Source organism: Natator depressus, chromosome 2 (genome assembly GCF_965152275.1).
Source record: "Natator depressus isolate rNatDep1 chromosome 2, rNatDep2.hap1, whole genome shotgun sequence".
Classification (NCBI taxonomy): domain Eukaryota; kingdom Metazoa; phylum Chordata; order Testudines; family Cheloniidae; genus Natator; species Natator depressus.
In genome coordinates this window covers 192,960,276-192,979,950 of record NC_134235.1, presented here as the reverse complement: position 1 = coordinate 192,979,950, position 19,675 = coordinate 192,960,276, and the positions used below count along the sequence as shown (strand labels likewise).

At 38.4% G+C, this 19,675-nt stretch overlaps 1 protein-coding gene across 1 annotated transcript in view; it reads right to left on the bottom strand.

The window, feature by feature from the left end:
* NEK10 (NIMA related kinase 10) overlaps positions 1–19,675 on the bottom strand; it is a 171,800-nt gene that overhangs the window by 65,480 nt on the left and 86,645 nt on the right. The window contains exons 24-25 of the mRNA XM_074945638.1: positions 5,043–5,172; positions 4,381–4,451 (exon numbers count right to left, since the gene is read on the bottom strand). Coding sequence (XP_074801739.1) covers positions 4,381–4,451; positions 5,043–5,172 — 201 coding nt within the window. The remainder of the gene's footprint in view (positions 1–4,380; positions 4,452–5,042; positions 5,173–19,675) is intronic.

Below are 19,675 nucleotides of genomic sequence, written 5' to 3'. Positions count from 1 at the left end.
GTAATACCTTATAAGATGTTTTATACAGTACTTGAGAAAACAAGTCTATTTAAATCTCTCTCTGTGCCAATTGTTCAAGATCTTTATGGTGTATGTCATTTTGTTCCTCCCTGGCTTTACTCAAACTTTTGTATTCTTTTTCTTTTAACAGATGCAGGCTTGTTTTCTGTTTTAAAAAATGGCAATCAAAGGGAAGTTTATTTTCTTCACTTCAATCCACTGAAATTTGTGAGAATTTCCTAGAATCATGTGAGCTGGAAAAGACCTCTAGTAGGTCATTAATCCATTTCCCCTGAATCATGGCAGAACTGATTTATTTACTACTGAATATCTAAGAGATGGATATTTAACCATGAATATAATCATGACTGTGATTTCACAACTTCCTCTGGCAACAAGTTCTTATATTTACAAATTTTACCTGAAATATTGAACATAAATTACCAGTTGCAACATAAAGCCATTGTTTCTTTGCTCCTCATTGGCTGAAAAACTGATACCTGGCTTATTTATAGCATCCCTATTATGGGCAGGTATCACATCTCAATCATCTGGAGTGAACATGTCCAGCTCTCTTAACTTTTACCCATGGATCTTATTTTCCATATCTTATTTTTGCTGTTTTCCTTGAACTCTTTTCATTTTGTCTAAATCTCTTTGAAAGTATGAACCAAAAACTGAACATAATACTTCAATTGATCAATACTAAGGAATGCAGAATATTTATCTGGTTTATCTTATGCTTGCCACAACTGTTAATATCACCCAAATAGAGTATTTGTGCTAGTGACACCTTATTCCCAGCTTCTTTCATATAATTATCTGTTACATCTATTACAACTTATTAGAATGTGGATAAAGTGATGAAAAGTTCAGTTATACTGATAATTATATGGGATTATCAGTGAACAGGTTACAGTAGTCACTGTGTGTATAGTTATAAAAGGTAACTGAACAGTGGGCCCTCAACCAATCAGATACTTTAAAAATTGTAAAAGGAAGTATTATTATGTATTTATGAATAAGAGGGAGGAAGAAAGACACAGAGAGGGACAGATCCTCAGCACTGTGAAAAAGGATAGCTCCCTTGAAGTCACCATGAGGATCTGATCCAGTCAGAAAGAGACAGAATGAATACATGATTACGGCACGATGAGGCATGAAGGTATATCAGGATACATTTGAGATGACGGCATAATTGTTAAGTGGTGAGAAGTAAGTGAGTAATGCAATTCATTCCAAATGAGTGCCACTAACACAGAATGTGCCACATATGCTACAAAACCCCATACCTATTTTAGAAATGTTATTGTTTTTTGACTTCTTTCACTTGTATAGCCAGGCTTCCTTAGTTACTGTGAAACTTACTGTTCACGGATCAGGAGGGAGCCATAAAACCTTTTGAAAACAACCAAAAATATGTTTTTTATGCCTAAAAGTGGCATGACTTGAAAGTAATTTATGTCAGGACTGTTTCAAGCTTGAGGTTGAATCCTACTGGAAAGCTGGGATTCTAACCTTTCAAATACATCAATAGGCTTGGAAAGATTAGATTTTTATTGGTAAATGTTGGTAGATATCAATTTCACCATACACACAGAAACTGCCAAAAAATACTTCCATTGATAATAATCTAAATGTACAGACAGGCAAAGAAAGAAAAGTGCTGCTTGAGAACTCAGAGTTTGATTTAGGGCTATTTACTAGCTATGTTTTGACATGTGATGTTGACAATTTGTGTTTTAACAGTTATAAATCTTTAGCTCTTTGAATGTCAACATCTCCTGTCATTATATAATTATTGTTTGACCCCTATTGCCTGACCCCGCCATAATTTTCTACAACTGTGAAAATGTAAATCAATAAAAATCTAAAACACCACTTAAAAATAAGCATCAATAGTATGTGTCAAAATTATAAAAAAAATAAAAATTTAATTCTGCTAAGCCTAGACATAAAATAGAATTTCTCACTGTTCAGGGCCATGAGAGAACAGGAACTCTATAGATAGAAATGATGCTGATATAGGACCCAAGTCTTCCTTTTGTGGGGTCAGTTTGACTTTTTTGGAGGCAGAATCCCACATCTGAGGAAGAAAGCAGAAGCATTTTTGTTTCAGGTTGATTTTTTGTAAAGGGAGGCAGAGGGAGCTGAAGCTACTCAGAAGTGCACAAACTAAAACTGTGTACTTCTTGCCTTGCCCATTATCACCAGCCATAGTGGACCACAAGCTAAATATGAGTCAACAGTGTAACACTGTTGCAAAAAGAGTAAACATCATTCTGAGATGTATTAGCAAGAGTGTTGTAAGCAACAAGAAGTAATTCTTCTGCTCTACTCTCACTGATTAGGCCTCAAGCTGGAGTATTATGTCCAGTTCTGGGTGCCACATTTTGGGGAAGATGTGGATGAACTGGAGAGAGTCCAGAGAAGAGCAACAAAAATTATTAAAGTTCTAGAAAACATGACCTTCCATGAGGGAAGATTGAAAAAAATTGTTTTGTTTAGTCTGGAGAAGAGAAGACTGAGAGGGGACATGATAACAGTTTTCAAGTACATAAAAGGTTGTTACAAGGAGGGAGAAAAATTGTTCTATTTAACCTCTGAGGCCAGGACAAGAAGCAATGGGATTAAATTGCAGCAAGGGAGGTTTAGGTTGGACATTAGGAAAAACTTCTTAACTGTCAGGGTAGTTAAGCACTGGAATAAATTGTCTAGGGAGGTTGTGGAATCTCCACCATTGGAGATTTTTAAAGAGCAGGTTAGACAAACACCTGTTAGGGATGGTCTTAGAATACTTTGCCCTGTCTTGAGTGCAGGCAACTGAACTAGAAGACCTCTCGAGGTCCCTTCCAATCCTACAATTCTACATTTTTATAAGCCTAGACCATTTCTTCTCTCCAAAAAACTTGTCTCCTGAGTGCTTACTTCATGTCAGCGTAATGCCAAGATGAGAGAGCAAATCAAATTCCTTACTGCATTTCCAATAATAAAGGACAGAGCCTTCAGCATCTGGAAGTCTAAAATTAATTCACATCTGATCAGTCATACACACTCCGAATCCCCAAATTATATAAAACATAGAGAGAGAAAAAGAAAAACAAGGGATACAACAGAGGTAACTCTGAGCTATAGATTTATGTTTACAAACTGTACATTCATCAATGCTTCTCATTACATGAAGATAAATACAAGAGAAACATCCTGCATTTAAAAAATCTCTAAAGAAACTCCTGTATCAATAGAAACAAATGAACATTCTATTATAATTTGCAGGATATGGAAACATGCAATATCTTAAAAAGAGGCACTGGGAGACTCATTTTATTACACGACTCAACTTATCAGGCACTTTTTAATTATAAAGAAGGAAACATGCAACCAATAAACCATTTACAAGAGGAACCATTATTACAAGGCTAGACATGCTGATGATAGTGGCATGTCTTATATGTATTATTAGCAGTGTGAGCACATCTCTCCTTTTTTCTTTAACCCTGAAGCCCTTCTACATTCAGAGACAAAAACTGAAGATTATTAAAGTCAGTACGTTGTTACATTGCCATCTGTATTAATGAAAATGTACAAAACAAAGCACCTTTCTGGAAAGATTGAGAAATAAAACTACATGAGTAATTACCTTTTAATAAAAAGAACAGGAGTACCTGTGGCACCTTAGAGACTAACAAATTCATTAGAGCATAAGCTTTCGTGGGCTACAGCCCACTTCATCGGATGCATAGAATGGAACATATAGTAAGAAGAGATATATATACATACAGAGAAGATGGAAGTTGCCATACAAACTGTAAGAGGCTAATTAATTAAGATGAGCTATTATCAGCAGGAGAAAAAACTTTTGTAGTGATAATCAAGATGGCCCATTTAGACAGTTGACAAGAAGGTGTGAGGATATAAGTATCCTGTTTCCCATTGGAGTCCGTTTTTGAAGCTTTTCTGTTGCTGAGCTTGAATTAATATGCAAACTAGATACCATTAACTTGGGTTTGAATAGAGACTGGGAGTGGCTGGGTCATTACAAATATTGACTCTATTTCCCTATGTTAAGTATCCTCACACCTTATTGTCAACTGTCTAAATGGGCCATCTTGATTATCACTACAAAAGTTTTTTTCTCTTGCTGATAATAGCTCATCTTAATTAATTAGCCTCTCACAGTTTGTATGGCAACTTCCACCTTCTCTGTATGTGTATATATATATATCTTCTTACTATATGTTCCATTCTATGCATCCGATGAAGTGAGCTGTAGCTCACAAAAGCTTATGCTCAAATAAATTGGTTAGTCTCTAAGGTGCCACAAGTACTCCTGCTCTTTTTGCGGATACAGATTAACACAGCAGCTACTCTGAAACCTACCTTTTAATAGTAACTGACAATTTTTCAGAGTAGACTCCTTCTGGCACTGGTTCATACATAGCCTCTACTATCTGCAAAATAAATAGCTGAGAGTGAAGAAAATAAAGATATTCCATTATACATATGGAAGTCTGTGTGATTAATGTTTTTCCTTGGAACAACATGACAGACATTGCATCACCAGTATACGTGCATAAAGAAACTTTGAAGCATATCTTCTAATGCAGAACTTGTTATCAGATAAACAGATTAATATAATATTAGGTAACTGTAGGCTAAAGAGCTACAGCATTTAAGTCAGGGTGAAATTTACACAAAAATTGAAATATCTTTTATCTATGATAATGTTCTAGACTGCTAGTAGTGCACACCCTATTGTAAATCCAACCCTATAGTACCATCAGAAACCTTTAGAATCTAAAGATCCTACCATCAAATGATAGGGTAAAAATGTATTGGTAATTAAACTGTAAGATGATTGTGTGTGTAAATTCTAGTGGTTACAATGGCAACATTGCAATACACACCCACATTTTACTTCTACTCATTCACACTTTTGTAGTGCAAAGTAGCTTGTCTTCTGCAATCGTATATTTGAACCCTGGGAGACCCAGAAGGTGCATGCAAAAATAACTGCAGTTTGATCTAGCAAACCTGCGTACTTTAGTTGCCAAGGAGAGCATGTTGGTGCTGTAAAAAGGTGGCTTCAGAGTTGCCATCTGATAAAGGATGCACCCCGCAGCCCAGACATCAGCCTTCTCGCCGTATGGTTCACTCTTTACAACTTCAGGACTAAATAAAAATAAATACAATTTAATACTCACTGAAGGTAGGAGAAAAGATCAGGTGTAGAAAATACTGAGTTATTGATATCAATATGTAAACACAGAAAACAAAAGCAATCAGTTACCATTTCTTTAAAAGGCTAATGCCACTTTAAGTTTGTGATGCAATAGTACTTGTGCATCAAGAAATGTCATCACTTTATCTAATGAGACCTGGTTATAATTCCACAATCTTACAGAAATACAACATACCAGAGCTCACTGAATAATGCAAACTAAACTAAACTAAACTAAAAATCTATTAGTTTGAATTTTAAATAGATCTGATTTACTAAGTTCTTACTCCTCTAAGGTGGTCACTTTTCACAATCAAGTTTTACTGGCAAACATTGCAGAAAGCAACTTTCAGGTTACACGTGGGAGTATTTGTGGAAACAGGATTTAAATTTTGCACAAGCAAGCACTTATTCATTCCAGGAGTGCTTGCTTTTCATCCAGCTGGGAATCAATACCATGCAACTTAACTGACTAATTATATTAAAGCCACACAGTTCAAATTTTGAATATTCACAATAATTAAAAAAATCAAAGATATTTGTTAATAAATTTGAATAATGAATGCATTTGGAGAAATCCCTGTTTGTTGATATTAATCAAGAAAAAATAGGTTAAATTTGAATAAATTATTTGTTGCTAGTTATTCACTGTGCTCTACAATGAATTTTGATAGATCAGATAATTACTTGCAAATGGAAGCATTTACTTGCTCATTGCCTAAATACTGTAGGTACAAGTGTAACTGATAGCTATTTCATTTCTGTAACATCTCTGCTCGTGACACTAGTGGTGTAAAGGTTTGTTCAGTTGTCCCTTCATAATAACTGTTGATTTAATGGATTAAACTAAACTACTTTGCTTGTGTGATATATGATGTACCAGTGTTATTAACACATGCATTGTCAAATGCTGTGCTGCTCCAATATTTGAATTACAGGTCTACTGTGACAAAACTACTGTAGTAGAACTTCTTAGTTACGAACACAGAGTTATGAACTGACCAGTCAACCAGACACCTCATTTGGAACTGGAAGTACACAATCAGGCAGCGGCAGAAACCAAAAAAAAAAAGCAAATAAAGTACAGTACTGTGTTAAACATAAAGTACTAAAAAAATAAAGGGAAAATTTAAAAAAAGATTTGACAAGGTAAGGAAACTGTTTCTGTGCTTGTTTCATTTACATTAAGATGGTTAAAGCAGCATTTTTCTTCTGCATAGTAAAGTTTCAAAGCTGTATTAAATCAATGTTCAGTTGTAAACTTCTGAAATAACAATAATAGTTTGTTCAGAGTTATGAACATTTCAGAGTTATGAACAACCTCCATTCCTGAGATGGTTGTAATTCTGAGGTTCTACTGTACTACATTAGGAACATGACAGTATGTGATTTTGCTACTCTTGTGATAAAACAATACCTTTGTTCTCTCTTGTTTAGACTTCAATAATGCGCTTTTTCTGATATTGCTGCTTGCACAATTAACAGACTAAAACTGATAAAAAATAGTTCTGCTATTAAGATCCTATTTACAGTAGATGGAGGAAGTAGATAATTTCAGTTTTGGCTCATTTAAACCGGTTGCTATTCCAGGTGCTGTCTCAGTTGAATTTTGGACTATGCTCTTGCTGTGATGTGGTCACAATTTACGCCAATCAAGGTAACCTGATTCTGGGCTTCATATCTCATCATTAACTAAATGTCAAATTACGTGGTAGTTTATTTCATTTAGCACCTTTTCTCTGCAAACCAGAGATGTCAAGGATGCTTCCATTCTTTCATTCTTAAAATCAGCCTGAACTCACTTATTTTTCCCTTTGTTTTCAGCTAATAATGTAGAACTTGGAACTGCCGACTATAAGATTAAGTTACTGACATCTTTAGTAAAATGCCTTGAGATGTTTTGGCATGAAAAGGCACTGTGTAAGCTGAAGTTATTGTTGCAAGTCAAGATGAAGTTAAATGCTAGAAGGCATGCTGGTATGTATAAAATAAAAGAAACAAGATTGGTTTTCAAATGAAGTGAAAAGGGGTACCTTAACAATGTAACCACAACAACAGGAAACTTGACTTGTGGGCATGCAGTGGGGAAGTGAGTAGGATTGATTGGTTATTAGTTTTCTGATCAAATTGATTAGCGAAGGTACAAATTTGTGGGTGAGGGTTAGCTGGCAACTTTCTTTCAACTGTTGCCATCTCTGCATAATCACGGAGGAAAAAACAGTGTTAGAACATAACACTCTTTTTTATAAATGGCTTTTAGTTATTCCTCACTGTGACTTTCAATTCATTATGAGGCTTTTGGTAAATGGTCATTCTGTGCATTAACTTGGATCTGTTCACAGAGACAAACATGAATCTGGCAACATAATTGGATAGTGAGCTTCTTGAAGGAAAAAACCTTGCCTTACTCTGCTTGTACAATGCTAAGCACGTTGTTGGCACCCAATAAAAATATACCTATTGTATGAGTGCTACAATCTTCCATTATAGTGGAAAAGAGATACTAGGTTATAAATTATTTTTTAAATGCCTAGCTTATATTAGAAAAAACAGAGTTGCCAGTTCTCACATTTTTATCACAATTATCACCAGATTTAGTGTTTTATTTTAAAGCCTCAGCTCCTGGAACCACAGAAGTACATGAGAATTTCAGCTTGCATTTAAAAAAAAAAGTTTCTAGCTTTTGTGACTCCTAAAAACACAAACCAGATGGCAAATAAAACGAACAGCCAAAATATTTGAGATCTCATGGGTTTTAAGTCAATCTTATGATTTTTTCAGGCCTGACTCATGGTTTTTAAAAAGCTGCTCAAACTGAATTTTAAACATCTGATTTACTTTGCACAGTTTACATTGTTTATATTTTGTATATCACCTTGTTGCTCAGACAACTTTCTGTGCCTCCTTCTGGCTTAAATAACGTGCTTGGACCAATTGCTGGAGCCAGGTGCTCCTCGGATCAGGGTGGTGCCTTGGCTAACGCTGTAGTCCTACTAACTCCTCAACCCACCAGGTTTCATCAGACACTGGGTGGAGGCCAGGATGCGGTGGCTGTGTGGGAACTCATAGCGCTGGGTTTGAGACCCAGGACATCATATAATACACTTATTGAAGCAACTGACTGCAAGCTCCAGTCCTGCAGCCCCATGGGCTGAAGCTAAAAATGTCCTGGATGTCTCTGGAAATCACGGATTCTGTGACATAAACGTAACCTTACTCATGACTAGTAGACAGATTGTTTGGAAGTTTTGAAGACTGCTGAAGGTTCTACCACTATCAACATTGACCAAAGACACACTAGAATTTGAAAAGTGAAAACCAAGTGATCTTCTACAACAGCTATGCTCCACTGAACAGTGGAATATCAAGCATTAACCTAATGTGGAAGATGGAGCTTTCTCAATAACTACCCTACCAATCCAAAACTCACTCCCAAAAAATATTAGGATGACCAGAATATCAGCATCTTTAGAGTAAACTGCCAAACTCACTTTTTAGACTTAAGTCTTCCCACAACAAAACTACAAAAAACTAAAGAAAAAACAAAGGAAAAACTCCAACCAAACCCTAAGCTCTGCTGATTGGAGGAATGAGAGATATGTATGTGCAAAATTCATGATTAACTCAAGGTGAAATTCATTCTTGTGCATCACTTAAAACCCTCAAAATAAATCAGGAATTTAAGTGTTGCATAGGCCTTATGCAGTCTCTGTACTGGGGTGAATTTCACCCTCAGGCACCACAGTGATGCATGCTATATAAGAACCTAGACAGATAGATTAGAAATCTTACTACAGGTTTCTTTCTTGTTTTGGGCAAAATTTCAGATTGGCTCCAGTAATCTGGCAAGCTATGAGCTCAGTAAACCAAAGTCCTGGGCAATGGAAAATAAGGAGGAGCATCTAGTGAACAAAAGAAAGACAAAAGATGGACACAATTTTTCTTAAAATGTTTAAATTTTTATTTTGCTTTGACTTAGCTCTGTGCTCGGCTATGAACCACTGTCATTGTTCTGTGATCACTTGGACACTGCTCAATCCATTGCTGCTTATATTTGAATTTTTGCCTGTTTTCTAAATCCTGAACCAGCACCATAGGCAGTCCGCAGGGACAGTGGGACCAATTTCATTTCCTGTTTTCAGGAGAAGCTGGCTGGAGACAAAGGGGGGAAACCCTTTCAATCCTGAACCATATCAACAAAAAGAGTTAATTCATCTCCCAGTTGACTCTTTTTCAATGTAGAGATGAGTAGAAGCCATGAAGTTCATTTCTGGACACAAGCATTCTCAAAGTCTGAGGGGATTCTGATGTGCTGTTCCAGTTTGGGCTCCATCTCTAATTTTATATGAGCCAGATGGCCCCATTTGTATTCAAATGACCAATCCCTGAACTTTACTAAGCTGTTGTGATGTTTATTGAGTGGATGGAGAGCAATATTAAGAGAAACAGCTAGTTTACATTCAGTTTTCTGTTTGACTCTCAGAAGGGAAAAAAACACATGAAACAATGAAAATACATCTTTTTGCCATTAGCACCATCCCACAGAAGGAAAAGGAAAAACAGAAAAGCAGTTGCAGCATCATATTTTTCTTGTTATAGTATAACTGTAAGCTACAAATACCCAGATGGAATTACAGCTTCATAATGACTATTAAAAGCAATGAAAGAGAAGGAACAGGACCCACAAAACTGACAGGTTAAATAAAGAGGCACTGTGAACCTTGATGACAGCCCTTTCCATTTCTCAGCCCACAAGCTTTTTGGGGATACTCTCTCTACCCCTAGCTGGAGCTGAAATAGGATTATCAATCAGTAATTGGAAACTTTGCTCTTACAGTTTTTTATTTTAAAATTGATCATCAAGAAATCCAATACTTTAATTCATTTCAAACTTCTCATGTGATTGTGGTTTTTTGGTAAAGTGTGTGTGTGTGTGTTGTTCTTATTGCTTCTTAAAACAGAACACTTACAGACACACTATACCTCAAGAGTCTATAAAAAATTAATTACCTCACTTCCAAGAGATTGTATACACCATATGTGGGACAGGCGGGGGAGAGCACTATTATTACCTTTAGTTTGCAACTTTACAATGTAATAAATCCTTTGCCACCATGAGGGAGGTGTAATTCTAAAATTGACTAAATCATTTGATACAGGTAGCTCCTATTATCATGGTTTCCATCAAAACTCCAAAGGGTGTATTCTTCACATTTTCATTTTCTACCCCGTGCATTCCCTTCCCAGAAAGCTTCTTTCCACACATTTAACTTAGTCTATGGACAGCAACAATTATTTGAGATCAAATTTTAGCAGGCCTCCAATCAATGTAGGACTCACACTGAGACTATTTGACATTTACTCCCCTCAACCTTTTATTAATATCTTGGGGGGGAACCCTGTTTACTATGCAAATTATGCACGTTTACATTTTGCAAATGAGTAAAACTGAACAATGTGCAAAACCGAAAGGTTAAATGATCTCCTGACTCTTCTTGATGGGCACTGAGCATCTCCCTCTGTGTAAAAGAAGATCCCACCGCTAACAGGCTACATTTTTACAGTTCACAGCTACACAGCAACCAATCAACAACAAATTAGAGGAAGTACAATCTTCACCTGACATCATTTAACACATATGGATTGTTCATCACAATCATAAACAGGTGCCCTCAAAAATGACAGGGTTTTTGTGAGAGATTTTTCATGGTTGCAGTTGTGGTTTTTTTTTTGTTTTTTTTTGAAGTGTTACACTATACAATTACGGAAATAAATAATTACAGAAACACCAATTTAAACTTTGAAATCTATTTTTGTTTCATTTGACTGAGAAAATAAAATATGTAAATGTAATCTTAAATTGTTCTTACTGACAAATGACCTGACAAATAACTAATTGATATTAAACACCAATATTTACATGTGCCAAAATATCAACTTTGAAAAATAATTTATAGGTTTAAAGTGGTATTAGAAAGTGTCCCAGGAGCTGAGAAAATGTCCCAGTAATTTATTTTTAATTGATTATTTCAAAATATATTTCAGCAACACAATTTTTAACACGAATTAATTGGTGTGGGTTTTTTGTTTGTTTTGTTTGTTTTTTATTACTGTTTACTTTTATTGCTCTAAAGAACCCAACGCCTCTGCACACTTTTTTGAAAGAATTGTTATAGATGGTGGTCTCCATTTAGGGTATGTGTGCAGACCAGAGCATACAGCACTCCTTCCAATCCTTCACTTGAGGAGTCATCCCTGTAGGGCTGTCCCTGCTAGCAGACTTAGAACAGACTTTAGACTGGTCTATATTATAGTATGGGCCAAAATGGCCTCCAGTGGCCCCAGGCTGGGAGAGCAGAAAGGTTGCTTAGAGGCACTTTTACCCTTCCTCTCCTCTGCTGCACTGAGTATGAGGTCAGCCTAGCTGAGAATCTTTCCCCCTGCCAATGTATTCTTCGTACAGAACAAAGAGACTGAATCCTTGCTTTAAGTGAAAAATCTCAATGAAACCCTAACTATGGTGGTGCAGTCATCCTGCAAGCCTGTGCTACTTTGTTCAGTTGCCTCTTCAAGATTACCAAAGCTTTCTATTAAGAAAGAAATTATTCCTCATCAGCTCCGACAAACAGGAGAGGTTAGAATTGCAGCTCCAGTGCCAAAGTGGTGCCCTTCTTTTAATTTATATCAAGCTAGGGAGTTTGACTAGCATGGTGTAACCACAGATATTGGTTGAAGGTTTCTGGACATACCACAAGGGTGAACACAGAATAGACATGGGCTTGAAACAACTGTGGGTATCTCTATACCAGTGGTTCTTAACCTTTACTGCAGCTTGCACCCCTTTGGTTCTCAAAATATGTTCTCGCACCCCTTATCAAAAATCGTTGAAGTAGGTCAGTTCTTTAAACCAAGATATATTTTTTGTTTGTATAATACAGTAATCATTAAAAAATGTATAATGTTAATAAATACATAGGTTTGAGGAAACAAAGTAGTTGTACTTACCTGCCTGCGCTTAATTTGTGTTTTCAATGATTTACCTTCTAAAAAAATCTGGCATGTCTCGCACCCCCAGAAAGGGCATCTCGCTCCCATAGGGGGTGCATGCACCCCAGGTTAAGAACCACTGCTGTATACTTTGAGTTGGGGGTGTCCCCAGCTTGAGGGGACATACTTGCGTTAGCTCCTATTGAGCTAGTGCACTAAAAATAGAGTGCAGCCATGACAACACAAATGGGAGGGGCTAGCTGGCTTGAATTTGTACCTAGTGTCTCTGCTGGGCACACTTGGGGCAGGTAGCCCCTCCTGCTGCTTGCATTGCTGTGGCTATATACTATTTTTAGTGCGTTAGCTAGATCAGAGCTAGCACAGGTATGTCTCCTCAAGCTGGAATTCATACTCACAATTTGAAGTGTAGACATTCCCTGAGATAATCTGACAGTCAGCCAAGTTTGAAAATTGGGCACATCTGGGCTCAACAAACAAAAGATTAAAGTCTGTATCTGAGGACTTTTTTAGTATTTTCTTTTTTAAAAAATGGGAGAAAGGGGGCAAAACTTTTCAATTTCTTAAGAAAAATACAAAACTTACAGGCCATAAAGGATAACTGTCAATAAAAATGAATAATGGAAGAAGATACTCTCTTTATAGAATAGGACATTAGATTAGTAAAGATTACTGAAACTGTAAAAGTTGTTTTTACAAAGAAAGGCAACAAGCACTTGCTTGGGAACTAAGAAAATATTGAGATAACATTGGGACACGTTTTAAGACTATGGTTTTCTTTGCCCAAAGAAATCTGCAAACCCATCAAATGATTTATTTGAAGAGGACTGTGACACTATGCCCCATATTCTTGACAGAGATATTGTTATGATATGATTATGGCATAACTACGATGTATTTTATACAAGATAGGTCATGTGAGATATCATTATAAAGGTTATGATTTACTAAATATGATTATCCTATTTATATGTGTGTATCATTTTTGTATCTGAAGCTAGGAATATTGACTATAAATCTGTATGACAAATATGATTACACCTGGGGAATGCCCACTAGGCAGAATGCAATCAGTCTAGATGGATGGCTGGGAAGGGCCATTAGGGAGAACAATAGGTCTTAGAAACAGCTAATCGCCTACTGGGGAGCCTTCCTGAGGACGCTAGAAACAGCCTCTGAGTTATGGCTGCTTTACACAGGGGCATGTGACCAGATCACCTGGTACTGGACTCCATCTTGGAATACCAGTGTTTTTCCACCGACTGGGCATGGGAACCAAGAGGGGAGACAAAGGGTTCCCGCCATATGCAAAGCTATTTAAGGCAGGGAAGTGACATCATCGTGGTTCTTCACTGACTCCCCACCCAAGAAGATTGCTGGAAATACCTGAGGAACAAAGACTGGACTTGGGGAGAAGGGCTGAACCCAGGCTAGAGGGATTTCTACCCTGTGAAAGGAATACTTGCAGTTTTAAGCTGCAAGCAAGTGCAGCTTACCTTCAGGAATCTCTGCAAATTGCCTAAAACAACAATTAGGGTGAGAATTTGCTATTCATATCCACTCTCTTTAGTATATTAAGATTTGCTAGGAATCTGCTTTGATCTGTTTGCTATCCCTTATAATCACTTAAAATCTATCTTTTGTAGTTAATAAACTTGTTTTTGTTTTGTCTAAAACCATTGTGTGGAAATCATAACTGGGGGGCAGAAAGCTGTTGCGTATCTTCCTCCACATTGAGTGTGAGGGGTGAATGTAATGAGCTTAGGCTGTACAGTTCCCTGTGCAGTGCAAAACAGAATAATTTTGGGTTTACCCTCCAAAGTGGGGTGCATGCTTAAGGAAGTGTGAGGTGCCTTAGCTGAGCCTTCCCATGCAGAGCTGATTTCAGCATCTGTGTGTAGCTGTGGCTGGGTATGTCCCTACCTGTATGTGTGCTGAAGGGGGCTTGAGTGCCTGTCACAGCAGTACAGTGTAAAGGCAGCCCAGGCTGGTGAGTCAGGCGGGCTCAATGGTACTCCAGTTCCAGGTGGCACCCGGGGGGAACCTGTCACAAGACCCTTTTTAGATGAATGGTAGTGCTAATCATAACTATTAGGATAAAAAGAAAAGGAGTACTTGTGGCACCTTAGAGACTAACCAATTTATTTGAGCATAAGCTTTCGTGAGCTACAGCTCACTTCATCGGATGCATACTGTGGAAAGTACAGAAGACGTTTTTATACACATAAACCATGAAAAAATGGGTGGTTATCACTACAAAAGGTTTTCTCTCCCCCCTCCCCACTCTCCTGCTGGTAATAGCTTATGTAAAGTGATCACTCTCCTTACAATGTGTATGATAATCAAGGTGGGCCATTTCCAGCACAAATCCAGGTTATCTCACCCACCCCCCCAACAAACACTCTCCTGTTGGTAATAGCTTATCTAAAGTGATGACTCTCCTTACAATGTGTATAATAATCAAGGTGGGCCATTTCCAGCACAAATCCAGGATTTAACAAGAATGTCTGAGAAAGGGGGGGGGTAGGAAAAAACAAGGGGAAATAGGTTACCTTGCATAATGACTTAGCCACTCCCAGTCTCTATTCAAGCCTAAGTTAATTGTATCCAATTTGCAAATGAATTCCAATTCAGCAGTCTCTCGCTGGAGTCTGGATTTGAAGTTCTTCTGTTGTAATATCGCAACTTTCATGTCTGTAATCACGTGAGCAGAGAGATTGAAGTGTTCTCCAACTGGTTTATGAATGTTATAATTCTTGACATCTGATTTGTGCCTGGATTTGTGCTGGAAATGGCCCACCTTGATTATCATACACATTGTAAGGAGAGTGATCACTTTACATAAGCTATTACCAGCAGGAGAGTGGGGTGGGGGGAGAGAAAACCTTTTGTAGTGATAATCACCCATTTTTTCATGGTCTGTGTGTATAAAAAGTCTTCTGTAGTTTCCACAGTATGCATCCGATGAAGTGAGCTGTAGCTCACAAAAGCTTATGCTCAAATAAATTGGTTAGTCTCTAAGGTGCCACAAGTCCTCCTTTTCATTTTGCAAATACAGACTAACACGGCTGTTACTCTGAAACCTGTCATTATGCAAGGCACTGCATTTAGCCGTATGGAGTGGAAATCTATCAACTGCATGAAAAAACTTGTACAGATACAGACAGACATCATCTTCCTTTCCAAATGCAAACAGATGGACATCGTACCAAAAGGACTGAAGGTAAAAAATCCATTACAATCTACATACCACACAGACTATGCTGACAGCTTGTGCCACACGCTCTCAAAGAAACTGCGGAACCACCTGATCAACATCCTCTACAGCAAACAGGGAAAGATAAAGAATGAGCTCTCAAAAATGGATACTCTCATAAAAAACCAACCTTCCACACAAACTTCCTCGTGGCTGGACTTTACTAAAACTAGACAAGCCATTTACAACACACACTTTGCTTCTCTACAAAAGAAAAAGGACACTAAACTTTCTAAACTACTACTTGCCACAAAGGGCCACAGCAATGGTTCCCTCAACCCACCCAGCAATATTGTTAACCTATCCAACTATACTCTTAGCCCAGCAGAAGCAGCTGTCCTATCTCGGGGCCTCTCCTTCTGCCCCTCCACCCCCACGAACATGATACAGTTCTGTGGTGACCTAGAATCTTATTTTCGACATCTCCGACTCAAGGAATATTTCCAACACACCTCTGAACAACATACTAATCCACAGAGACCTCCCTACCAACACTACAAAAAGAAGTATTCTAGGTGGACTCCTCCTGAAGGTCGAGACAGCAAACTGGACTTCTACACAGAGTGCTTCCGCCGACGTGCACGGGCTGAAATTGTGGAAAAGCAGCATCACTTGCCCCACAACCTCAGCCGTGCAGAACACAATGTCATCCACAGCCTCAGAAACAACTCTGACATCATAATCAAAAAGGCTGACAAAGGAGGTGCTGTTGACATCATGAATAGGTCGGAATATGAACAAGAGGCTGCTCGGCAGCTGTCCAACACCACTTTCTACAAGCCATTACGCTCTGATCCTACTGAGAATTACCAAAAGAAACTACAGCATTTGCTCAAGAAACTCCCTGAAAAAGCACAAGATCAAATCCGCACAGACACACCCCTGGAACCCCGACCTGGGATATTCTATCTACTACCCAAGATCCATAAACCTGGAAATCCTGGATGCCCCATCATCTCAGGCATTGGCACCCTGACAGCAGGATTGTCTGGCTATGTAGACTCCCTCCTCAGGCCCTACACTACCAGCACTCCCAGATACCTTCGAGACACCACTGACTTCCTGAGGAAACTACAATCCATCGGTGATCTTCCTGATAACACCATCCTGGCCACTGTGGATGTAGAAGCCCTCTACACCAACATTCCACACAAAGATGGACTACAAGCCATCAAGAACACTATCCCCGATAATGTCACGGCTAACCTGGTGGCTGACCTTTGTGACTTTGTCCTTACCCATAACTATTTTACATTTGGGGACAACGTATACCTTCAGATCAGCTGCACTGCTATGGGTACCCGCATGGCCCCACAGTATGCCAACATTTTTATGGCTGACTTAGAAGAACGCTTCCTCAGCTCTCGTCCCCTAACGCCCCTACTCTACTTGCGCTATATTGATGACATCTTCATCATCTGGACCCATGGAAAAGAAGCCCTTGAGGAATTCCACCATGATTTCAACAATTTCCATCCCACCATCAACCTCAGCCTGGTCCAGTCCACACAAGAGATCCACTTCCTGGACACTACAGTGCTAATAAACGATGGTCACATAAACACCACCCTATACCGGAAACCTACTGACCGCTATTCCTACCTACATGCCTCCAGCTTTCACCCTGACCACACCACACGATCCATTGTCTACAGCCAAGCTCTGAGATACCACCGCATTTGCTCCAACCCCTCAGACGGAGACAAACACCTACAAGATCTCTATCAAGCATTCTTACAACTACAATACCCACCTGCAGAAGTGAAGAAACAGATTGATAGAGCCAGAAGAGTTCCCAGAAGTCACCTACTACAGGACAGGCCTAACAAAGAAAATAACAGAACGCCACTAGCCGTCACCTTCAGCCCCCAACTAAAACCCCTCCAAAGCATTATCAAGGATCTACAACCTATCCTGAAGGACGACCCAACACTCTCACAAATCTTGGGAGACAGGCCAGTCCTTGCCTACAGACACCCCCTCAACCTGAAGCGAATACTTACCAGCAACCACATACCACACAACAGAACCACTAACCCAGGAACCTATCCTTGCAACAAAGCCCGTTGCCAACTGTGCCCACATATCTATTCAGGGGACACCATCACAGGGCCTAATCACATCAGCCACACTATCAGAGGCTCGTTCACCTGCACATCTACCAATGTGATATATGCCAGCAATGTGCCAGCAATGCCCCTCTGCCATGTACATTGGTCAAACTGGACAGTCTCTCCGTAAAAGAATAAATGGACACAATCAGATGTCAAGAATTATAACATTCATAAACCAGTCGGAGAACACTTCAATCTCTCTGGTCATGCGATTACAGACATGAAAGTGGCGATATTACAACAGAAAAACTTCAAATCCAGACTCCAGCGAGAGACTGCTGAATTGGAATTCATTTACAAATTGGATACAATTAACTTAGGCTTGAATAGAGACTGGGAGTGGCTAAGTCATTATGCAAGGTAACCTATTTCCCCTTGTTTTTTCCTACCCCCCCCCCCAGACGTTCTTGTTAAACCCTGGATTTGTGCTGGAAATGGCCCACCTTGATTATCATACACATTGTAAGGAGAGTGATCACTTTACATAAGCTATTACCAGCAGGAGAGTGGGGAGGGGGGAGAGAAAACCTTTTGTAGTGATAATCACTCATTTTTTCATGGTTTGTGTGTATAAAAACGTCTTCTGTACTTTCCACAGTATGCATCCGATGAAGTGAGCTGTAGCTCACGAAAGCTTATGCTCAAATAAATTGGTGAGTCTCTAAGGTGCCACAAGTACTGCTTTTCCTTTTTGCAAATACAGAGTAACACGGCTGTTACTCTGAAAACTATTAGGATGTCAGCCATTTATGTACAAAGGCAGCTTCCACTGAAGCAAAATGACTTACAATTTTACTCTTACTTCATAATGCCGAATTGTATCTTTTCTTGTCTTTTTGTGAGTGGGCAACTACAGCTAGGTCAATCACAGTTTTATTAAATTAAAGAAGGTAACAAAAAGTTTCAGATTAATTTTTGTCAGTGTCTTTTCATAACACAAAAGACACATGGGAAATGTTTAGCATTTCAAATGCCATCATTATCTACAGATCTTTTGGGAAAACGGCAGATGATCATTTTACTATGAGAGGAATTTTCCATTTACAGGCATAGGACAGTACATGCTGGTGAGAACATTATTGTATTTTCACTCCCATATTTGTCCACTGTATTCTTGTTCTATCTGTGTATATCTCTGGTAGTTGTTAGAGAATACACACGTATTGTACCTTACACATCTATAGCTTTACTGCTGCATATTTATCTAAATTACTTTTACCGCCAGGGAGCTGTAGGTGTTAGGGAAAGCGTCAACAATAAAGTGAATCTATTCTTTATGAAAGCTCATGGAACAGTTGTAAATAAGTGTTTCATTGAATATGTAATTTTTTTAAGGAGCACTTTTAAAAACTAATGGGTAAAGTTTTAATTTGTAATTGATGTTCACCAAAAATGCTATGCAATATAAACCATATCCAAAGGGTCTAACGTTGCTGATAAATGAAAAGGTGAATGTGCTCTAAAAATTTCCAGAAATATCTTAGCAAAGCTCCCAGAATGCTATATCGACCTTTTCACAATTCCCTGTTCCAAGCACCAACTGTGGAGGGCACTATGGGATAGCTGCCAAGAATTCTCAAAATGCACAGGGTCATATGGAGTTGGAAGCATGGAAGATATGAATATGCCAACTAATTTCAAGATGGCTACGCCACAAACAGTGTTGCTAGGTGGATGTACCAACCTGTGCTAGCTTCCATCATGTTAGAACACAGTTTAAATGTAATTTAATGGGTATCTGAGAAATAAGGTGTTGGAAAGAATATGGTTCTGGCACAATTATGGATAGTATTAAGTTCAAAAGCTGTAGTTTAGATAGGTCCCAAAGGGACCCTAGAGTGTTAAAGCTAACAGAGCTTTTTATTAAATTAATTAAAATGAGTGTAAAATGTCGACTGAAATGAATGTCTGAAAAGTATTGGGGGAAAATATGTATAGTATAAAGAGACTTAACAACTTTAGAAAATTATCCCCTGGAAAAATATTTATAAAACCAGTCGTCAGACTGGTTGATTTTTTAGGAATTTAGCTAATTCCTTCATCACAAGAATATTACATTCAACAGAAAGTGTATGTTGT